At 32.7% G+C, this 9979-nt stretch overlaps 2 protein-coding genes across 2 annotated transcripts; both read left to right on the top strand.

The window, feature by feature from the left end:
- The first annotated feature begins 3930 nt into the window (after window positions 1-3930).
- LOC133687776 (ethylene-responsive transcription factor ERF017-like) lies at window positions 3931-4940 on the top strand. The gene has a single exon (XM_062107093.1). It carries the CDS (start codon window positions 4047-4049, stop codon window positions 4674-4676), a length of 630 nt encoding a protein of 209 aa, XP_061963077.1. The 5' UTR covers window positions 3931-4046; the 3' UTR covers window positions 4677-4940.
- A 2940-nt stretch (window positions 4941-7880) lies between these two features.
- Window positions 7881-8839, top strand: LOC133689284 (ethylene-responsive transcription factor ERF017-like). The gene has a single exon (XM_062109090.1). It carries the CDS (start codon window positions 7990-7992, stop codon window positions 8617-8619), a length of 630 nt encoding a protein of 209 aa, XP_061965074.1. The 5' UTR covers window positions 7881-7989; the 3' UTR covers window positions 8620-8839.
- Window positions 8840-9979: the final 1140 nt, after the last annotated feature.

Raw genomic sequence — 9979 nt, 5'->3', positions numbered from 1 at the left:
CACTATGTTCCCATGAAAAAAACCATGTTTTTTCAATGTGGGATAAAAAACCTTTTGGTTTAAATACTTCAACTTAAAAGGATAACATAATATCTTTTCAATGTGGGATTTGAAGCCCTTTCATATATATACTCCATGTTCCCATGAAAAAAGTTATGTTTTTTAAATATGGGATTTGAAACCCATTAGTATATATACTCTATGTTTCCAAGGAAAAAGTTATGTTTTTTCAATGTAGGATAAAAAACTTTTTTAGTTTAAATACTTTAACTTAAAAGTTTAACATAATATCTTTTTAATATGGGATAAAAAACTTTTTAAAATATTCTTTTAAACTTCATAATATGTATAATCTATATTTACATGGATTTTTTCATATGAAATATTAAAACTTTATTTTTTTTTTAAATTTTTCCGTGTTAATCCGGGTTGACCCGAGTTGACCCCTGAAACCCGGGACCCGGCCCCTTGGCCGGGTCAACCCCGGGCCGGGTCTAATAACTATGCTTGAAATCATTACTGTTGAAGAAAAAGAATGGTAGTTGAGAATTCTTGAAAGATTGAGGACCCAATCATGATAAATATTTATTTGAGAGCTTGATCAAAACTACCTATATAGTTGGAGAGCTTATTTGCACTTATTCCTTTGTCCGGACACACTGGCGGTTGAAGACGATAGCTTTCTCATGAATGACCATCGAAAGAGCTCATCCATGACGCTAGGATAGGACGTGGTTGTGCGCGTTGCAGCACAGTCAAAGAGAAAATTGCCTGCCGTTTTAAGTGTGACGCCTTATTGGTCGCCTGCTGGATCTCGATTATAATAAGTTTCGGATTTTCAATTTAAGAAACTTCGTACAGCTGAAAATCCTTTTAGAAGCTGTGCCAAATATCCCGTAAAAAAATCAAGAAACTTCGTGTAGGTTCACTGGCAGTAGAGTTCCTCTTCTTCTTCTTCTTCTTTTCAAGTCACCTCCTTCTTAAACCGTTCCTTTTTATATTTCAACTTATTCTTTTTTTTTTATTAATTTCATCTTCTTACTCTTTTAATAGTCACCTACCTGAGTTGTATTTTAATTTAATAAGTTGACTGAATCAAAGCAATTTATATATAATATAATTTTAAACTCGGGTTAGATAAAGAGTCAGATTAAGATATTTTTTTAATCTCATCCTCAAGCTTTTTTCTCCTTCCCTATCAACCAAGTTATTTTTGGATTAACCAAATTGATTGTGTTATATCGAAACAACATCCACATAATTAAATTTTAAACCCAAGCTTAGTAAAAAGTTAGATTAAGATTTTTTTCTTATCAATTTTTTTTTTCAATTTCATACTTAAACTTTTTATTATTGTCGATGATTATCAATGTATTTAATTAAAAACATGCATGATTTTTTTTATAATTAGAATTAAAAAAAATATTTGAAAAACTTGCATATTTATTTTTTATCAAAAAAATTATCCGGTCTCGTGCGGATCAAATAATAGTTTATTCTATTTAATACACCAAAATTGATGTAGAGTGTGTGTGTATATATACCTTTAAAATCGTACCAGAGGAGAGGAGAGGATTGATGTAGAGTGTGTGTGTGTGTATACCTTTAAAATCGTACCAGAGGAGAGGAGAGGAGAGGAGAGGAGAGGAGTGAATGGCTAAAAGGCTGCCTAGGATGTCAAGTAAAATTTGTATTCTTTGGAAGAAATTACTGGAATTGGGAATTATGAAATTAATTGGAGAGAAAATTAAGGAAATAACTTGGAGGGTGCATGGCTTCTGGATGATGTGATTTTCCCTTGGATTATATATCTAGAATCTTGCTTCCTTTTTTGGACTCATTAGATATCGTGGAAAAATCTACCACGTACCAGCTAGCTGGGAAGGAATTTCAAAGTGTTACTTTTCTGTGTGGACTTCTTACAAGCCACTTTGACCATACTACAAGTACATAACAAAAAGGATTCATGCTTTCCTACTTCCTTCTATTCTTTTCTTTTCTTTCTTTTATGTTCGGAGACTTCCTTTGCTTCTTCTTCTTCTTTATTTTTTTTTTATTTTTTTTTGTCTTAACTCATTTTAATTTCGTTTTTATATATTATATTTTCAATGGTGTCACTAACACCATTGAAAAGTGGCATAATATCATGTTTCCACGCCATGAAATTCCCATTTACATACATTTTAGTCCCTATGTTTTTCTTAAAATGTATTTGTGGTTCCACATCTTGTTTTTTCTACCAGTAAAGTCTTTAATTGAAAACTTTCTGGGCATCTTATTTCACAGCAAATAAATATAATTTAGACCCATACATGTATGTTTTTTTTCAATTAAGTCCCTATATGTCAAATTGTAAATTTGTTAAAATTAGTCAAACAATTTAAATGAATTGATGAATAAGGCAAGCGTTTTCATAATTGATTTTTTAAAAATAATAATATTTTAAATTTCAGCTCTATGAATGTAGATAATCACAAGGATATATTTTCAGAATAGAGCAAAGTAACCACCATTTTATAATTTAACATAGAAAAAATTACTATATATACCAACTAGAACCATTATCTAAGAACATGGGCCAGTCAAGAAAGTTATTATAAATCATTAAATTTATTTAGATTATTTTTTAATTTCCTAACATTATTATATGATTTACTAATATTTGGTGTAATAATTTTTCAAATAGATTTTCACATCAAAGAGGGGAAAACGCTTTGGGACCCCAGGCGCACACCGAAGACTAAAGTGGTATGGTTATGAAGCTTGTCGTTTAGTATCACTTTCTAATTTTTTTTAAGTATTTTATTTTCATGGTAGATAATACTAGATAAATCAAGATAAAAAAATAACAACACAAAAAGATTAGATTTGATAGAAAAAAAATTAAAGAAGAATAAAATTGTAAAAAAATAATAATTTCAAAAACCATCTCAAATAAAAAAAAATAAAAACTAAATCTGTTAGATGAAAAAATCTATTTAGAATAAAATTGAAAAAAAATCATTAATTTCATAAATTATTCAAAATAAAAAAATTATAATAAAGTGAATAGCGATGAAATTTTAAGGATAATAAACCTTAATGATTGATTTGATTTTTTTTAGGCTAACACAAAAATTGAGTAGGAGAGAAGGGGAAAAAACCACTCGTGCCAAATCAACAAGAATTATGCCACACGCGTTGCTTGTACGTGGAGTGGATACCAAGATGCTTCGATCGACATCTTGGAGGCAAGATTTTGGCCATCAAATGATGTTGCACGTCCGTCCAAACCTGACGGATATTATTCACACACTTTCAGCTCTTTTTTTTTGTTTATTTATAAAATTAACATATTGTCTTTGATGACAACCAATAACTACAAATAACAAAATCTAAAAGATAAAAGAATTCATAAATCAAAGACAAAGCTTTTTAAATTAAAAGGACAATGAAATAATTTAACTGTTTTAAAATAAAATAAATGACTAAGAAACCCTACCAAAGTTTAATGTTTTTGCTTTCAGTGGTAACAGATAATTACACTGTAGAATAAAAATATAAAAAAATTATTTAACCCTATTTATTCTTGTAATGATTAATACCCTTTACCCCTAAAACAAAACTAAATGATTTTGCCCCTGAAAAATAAAATAATAAAATAATAATTTCAGTATGGAAATTCACTTTTAAAATGTGAGTATAAGCACCGTAAAACGAGGAATTTAAGGTTTCGTTATAATAAACCACGAGGAATAAAAGACACACGTGCTTTCAACATCCCATTTTAAGCCCCGCGTTCCAACGTCACAAAAGCTCATTCAGTCCCCACGTGTCAGCTTCGCTACCCTTTGGTCTTTGCGGCTTAAATTTTGAACGCGGCGTTTCTGACCTCTTACAGTCGAGGCTTCACTACCCTTTGTAACATTTATGTACATATAAAACCCAATAGCCGCAGATTCTCTTCATCGACAAACTTCACCAAAAAAAAAAATCCTCTCTTAAGCCGAACAAAGAGAGAACACAATCATTACAATATATAGTTGAGAGTAACAAAAAATCTACAAATGGTGAAGTTCAATACAGAGAAGCCAGTTGCAGAGAGAAGTGACTCAAAATACAAGGGTGTCAGAAAAAGAAAATGGGGCCGGTGGGTGTCTGAAATCAGGCTACCGAATAGCCGGGAAAGAATTTGGTTAGGATCATATGATTCGGCTGAAAAAGCAGCACACGCTTTCGACGCAGCCCTTTTCTGCTTGCGCGGCAACACAATGAAGTTTAATTTTTCGGAGAACCCTCCAAACATAGCAGGTGGCGGCTCACTTTCTCCCTCTGAGATTCAAGAAGCTGCCGCGAGGTTTGCCAATTCGGAGCCCCAAAGAGGCCAATCCGGTAAGCTCGAGGCGGATCAATCCACATCCGTGTCCGAATCTCGACCGGAATCACCTTGTCTTTCGGCAGCATCAGATGGTACTGTCCGATCGGATGGTGGTGAATTGATACGGGACACGCCATTTTTTGATATGGAAATGAGTACGAGTTCGAGTAATCACCCCACAGAGTATGGGATATTTCCGGGTTTTGACGATCTTCACAGTGGTTTTTTTGCGCCATCATTTTTACCCAATCTTGGTCATGGAGAGTGGGTCAATCTCGATGGTGTTTTAGAAGAAGATTCGTTTCTCTGGAATTTCTAAACAGACTTTGCTTTTGGTCAGAAATCCTGGATAGTTTTAGTCCCCAGAATTACTGACAAATTCTTTTTGACCCAGTTGGGTGTAATTGATGGACCATCTTGAAACGGCCATCCTCCATCGCCTTTATTGCTCTGAATGCAAGTCAAGAGTTTCACGATAATGGTGTTACGTTTGTAGATTTTGCAAGTTATTGTATTGACGGTAAATATAAATATAAGAAGATTTTTTATTAAATCATTATTTGAATTAAATTATTTTTATTAACCTTTTTCTAACATATTTTTTAAAGATTATAATCTAATTCTTAAATTCAACCGTTTATATTTCAATACCTTAAATAATACATGTGCCAAAGCGACTAGTTGACGAAAATATAAGCTTGCAAAGATGTTGTACACTTAATATATGGACATCTAATTCCACCTCCACTAATTTTATTTAGATTTGAAAGTATAAAATTAATAAAATCTTGAATTTCTTTAGAATAATCTTCCCTATACAATTCTTGGGGTGAATTTCAATTCATCCAAAAACAACAATCTAAAAATTATCATCCATTACTTACAAAACCTATATTGAATATTGATGAAAAAATCTATTAATAATATAACCATAAATTCAAAATTCAAAATTAATAATTAAAAATAAACAATTTAGTAACTAATTATCATTTATATAAAAAGTCTATGGTGTGTCAAAATATGAACTAAATAAATCAAATTAGCAACAAATAATCGGTACCCAACTAATTATCTATCATGTATTGAATTTAAATTTATTCAATCTAAATTAATACCATTTAATTGTTATCAATTCCAAAAAAAATAATTTTATTAAAATTTCTAACTCAATAATAAAATTGACAAAATATAATTGGTATCTGATGAAAAACCCATTATTTCTTGAAGTACAACATATTTAAATTATAAAATGAAACTCATTTTCATTAAATTATATACAAATTCATTTTTTTTCAAATCCCAAACAAATCTTAACATACAAATCATACTTTAATACAACTAAATTCTCAATGAGAAGATTACACACACACACACATTACATAAAAATATTAATAAATAAATTAACCTAAAAATTAAATGGATATGTTTGCTTATTTATTAACCTAAAAATTAAATGGATATGTTTGCTTACTTGATGCTGAGAATTTTTAGAAAAACTTAAATCAAGATAGTAATGTTGATACTATTGAGTGTTAGAGTAGCTAAATTTATGAGAATGAGGTCTAGATTTATAGCAAAATAGGAGGGAAGAGGTTGCTATTTTTCTGCAGTGAAAAGAAAAAAAGAAGGAAGAAGATGAGGGGCAAGGCTTCTATGTGTTAAAACACTTTTAAATTTGCTGATGAAACTCTTGATAAAAACTGGTGATGGAATAATTCAATTGGAAAATAGCGACATGTTATGTTACTGACAAAATCATTAACTTAGTATTTTTTAATTTTTTATTATTTTTGTTTTCTCAACAATTCCATCGTCATTACTAACATAATATATTTCATCGTTAATGCTATTAGTAATTTTTGACCGGTTATTTCAATCGCTATTATCATTAGATATTACTGACAGAAATTATTTCATTATTAATTTTGTCGTTATTGGAAAATTTTATGGTAGTGATTATTGTAATTTATGTTTAAATTATTTTTCCAAATAAATTTAATATAAATAAATTATATTTACATTATGTATTTATAAGACCGATAATCATGTGTACTTAGCAACTAGATTAAATATCCAAGATCAATATAAAAAAAGTGTATAAAAAAAACAGTCGAGAGATAAGATAAGATAAGATATTTATATTTTATTTTTTTTTACTTTTTTTTTACTTGGAAAATAAACTCCCTGTTAAAGTTTTTAACTAGTTTTCATATATTTGTTTTTAATTTATCAATTAACATATATTTTTTGAATCAATTGTATTCAGGATATACATACATCAACTTTACATTCTTCAACTAACAATTTTATGATAAAAAAAAAGCACCTATAACACTAACACCTCTTTCTTTTGTATTAAAAACTAATTTGTTAGCAGGTAATTAAATCATACAAGTATTGCTAGACTATTCACTTGACAATCAATAGTCTAGCCTGATTCCAAATTGATGGGCTCTTTAATTTTCTTTCTTTTTTTTCTTTTTGTCAACGGCATAGTTATACTACTAGCTGGCTGGCTGGCTAGTTGGATGGGAATTTGAAATGTTATAATAATCCCTGTGCGTTGAGTTTTTACAGTTCAAAAGAGAATTTCTAAGTAGCATCGTGGATTGACTCTCAAAGAGCTCATCCATGACGCCTTGCACGGCCTGGGCATACGCGTTAGACTTAGCTTACGCATTGCTTGGCGTTATAGCCATGACGCATGGAGATTTCTTGCCTTATTACGTTCTCCGTGACTTGATCATTGCTCGACTAAAGAAGCAACAACGGAGCTTCCATCTTTGAATTTTGGCGTCCTGATAAGTCTCATTTCAGTAGTTTGGAACTTAGAAGCATGTGTATAGTAATAATTCCTCTAAAAAATTGAGGCTTCAACCGCGAATATAAATCTATGCATTACCAATTTGATGAAACTACAAAGGAATTAAATTTATGTCACATTAACTTTATTTACTTGGAATCTAGTAATTAATAACATGAATATTCAAGCTAACTTATATATATCTCAGTTAATTTTATAAACTCTAAAATTAATGAATATATAATCTTCGTGGAACTGAACAGAACTGGGTCGTAAGGATTTTTTATTTCTTGAAAAGAGTAATAATATCCTCGACTTGGAAAAATAAGTGCGTGATCAATGAATAGATCGAAGAAGGGGGACGAGTTTCCACGTCACAAGGGACAAACAATGGCCTGACCCCAAGCATAGAGTTGATAAGTATAGAAGAGGCGATGGTTGTAAAGCTTTGTCCTTTAGCAGCACCCTCTCTGGATTTTGAGTATTTTATTTTTGTTGTAGATAATTTGAACCACGAGAAATAAAAGTCACACGTGCTTTCAAAGCCCCGCGTTAAGACAATAACTTACTCACCCTCCACGTGTCAGCTTCACTGCTTTTTTTCGGCTTTTCTTTTCAACGCGCCTCGTCCTTTTTGACCCTTTACTGTCATGGACATCCTTTACTGCCATCGGCCCTCAGCCATCAGCCATCAGGCACACATATATAAACCAGAGAGCCGCAGATTCCCTTCACAACAAACACCACCACAGAAGCAGAGAGCACATCCTCTTCTAAGATCAACAAAGAGGAAAACAAATCACTACATGCATACAAACTAAAACCATAAATGGTGAAGCACAGCGTCGAGAAGCCAGTTGCAGAGAGAAGCGACTCAAAATTCAAGGGTGTTAGGAAAAGAAAATGGGGTAAGTGGGTGTCAGAAATCAGGCTACCGAATAGCCGGGAAAGAATTTGGTTAGGGTCGTATGATTCTGCAGAAAAGGCCGCACGAGCCTTCGATGCCGCCCTTTTTTGCTTACGCGGTCGAGTTGCGAAATTTAATTTTCCGGAGAACCCTCCAAACATAGCGGGTGGCAAGTCACTTTCTCCAGCTGAGATTCAAGAAGCTGCAGCTAGGTTTGCCAATTCGGAGCCTCAGAGAAGCCAACCGGACCGGTTTGAAACAGATCAATCCGTATCTGTATCCGAATCTCGAGCAGAATCTCCCTGTCCTTCGGTTGTATCTGATGGGACTGTCCAGATGGAAGGTGGTGAATTGATGTGGGATGGGCCGTTTTTGGATATGTTAATGAATACGGGTTCGTGTAATCACTCCACGGAATATGGGATATTTCAGGGTTTTGATGATCTTTACAATGATTTTTTCCCACCATCATTAATTCCTAATCTTGATTATGGAGAGGAGACCAATCTTGATGGTGTCTTAGAACAAGATTCGTTTCTTTGGAATTTCTAAAGAAACTTATTTTTTGGTCGGTAATTCTGGATTGTTTTAGTTCCTAGAATCACTGACAAAATTCTTTTTTCCCAGGTAAGGTTTACTTGAGGGACCATCTTTAAAAGGCATTCTTTTTTCCCTTTAGACTTAAACATCACAACCACGGTGTTAAGTTTGTAGATTTTGTATGTTATTGTCTTGAAATTTAATATCAATAAAAGAACTTTTTCTTGTTAAATTATCATTAATATCTTAAAATAAGCGGGTTCTGGGGCATGATGTTCATGTGGGAATTAAGTATTGAAGGCGGCATGTCCTCTGGTCTTTCAGTGGATGTGGACCATACAGAACAGATCTTCCACCGCGAAGCGTTTTATTCTTTTAACCACTTTCTCAAGAGAAAGTGCATGAACATCTGGAGACACTAGTTAGGCTAAGCCAAATTGATACACTTAATCCTCCACAAAACAGAGCAAATTAAAGCTCCACCACCTTAAATATACCACAGGCAAGGAGAGAGTAGGAGACCCAGTTCTTAAAGCTTAAAATCAGTCAGTGGATAAAGATACATAGACTCCTGGATCATCAAAGTATACACATACATACATAAATATATATTCCATGATTAAAACTGTTAAATCTTTCAAAGAATTGTATAGAAAAAGAAACACGAAACTCATACCACGCATTGGTGAAACCCTATTCACTTAAAGTCCAACATCTAGCATTTTCTATCAACCCCAAATGCAATATTCTCTTGTTTCTATACTCCTAGTCAAATTCCACAAGCAGTTGCGGTTGATAGCCACCTTACTGCACTTGCCACTTGAGAATAGCAGAACGTTTTCCCACTCTTCCCGTACTTCTTGTAGCACTCATTTTCAAGGAAGTAGGCTGGTGTGCCTTCATTGCTGCAAAGGAGAGTAAGTAAATTAAAGTCTACCATGATTATCTTCTTTCTCCCCATCAGACAACAGACATCATGCGAACCCCAAAGGGAATGGTCTGCTTACTTTTATGTTTCCAACCGTGTGGTCAGCTAGCTTCAAAGCATTTAATAATCTTTGTTTGCTTGCTTCTCTCAGTGTTTCAGATATGGCATTCTTGTCAACCTTATTGTTCTGCTAACAAATAAAAAACAATCACGGTTGCCCGGAAAGAAAATAGAACATGCATTTCAGAAATCTAAGTTACTTCACAAGTCAATCTAGATGTCCACAATCCTAACAGCCAAAATGAAGCTGTCACACAACACAGAATCGATCAATCATCAATTGCATCTACTCCTACTGCTTACAATCAGGGAAAAAATAGAGGCCATTAATTCACTAAGAACAGGCCTGTTTATCAAAGTTTTTATTCTGTTAATAATTTTCTT

The sequence above is a fragment of the Populus nigra genome, chromosome 3, assembly GCF_951802175.1.
Source record: "Populus nigra chromosome 3, ddPopNigr1.1, whole genome shotgun sequence".
In the NCBI taxonomy this organism is placed as follows: domain Eukaryota; kingdom Viridiplantae; phylum Streptophyta; class Magnoliopsida; order Malpighiales; family Salicaceae; genus Populus; species Populus nigra.
Note: the sequence above shows the minus strand (reverse complement) of the source record. Positions and strands in the feature narration are given on the sequence as shown.

Excerpts from the sequence above, each read along its gene's own strand:
- LOC133687776 (XM_062107093.1), top strand. The coding sequence starts at position 4,047 with ATGGTGAAGTTCAATACAGAGAAGCCAGTTGCAGAGAGAAGTGACTCA.
- LOC133689284 (XM_062109090.1), top strand. The coding sequence starts at position 7,990 with ATGGTGAAGCACAGCGTCGAGAAGCCAGTTGCAGAGAGAAGCGACTCA.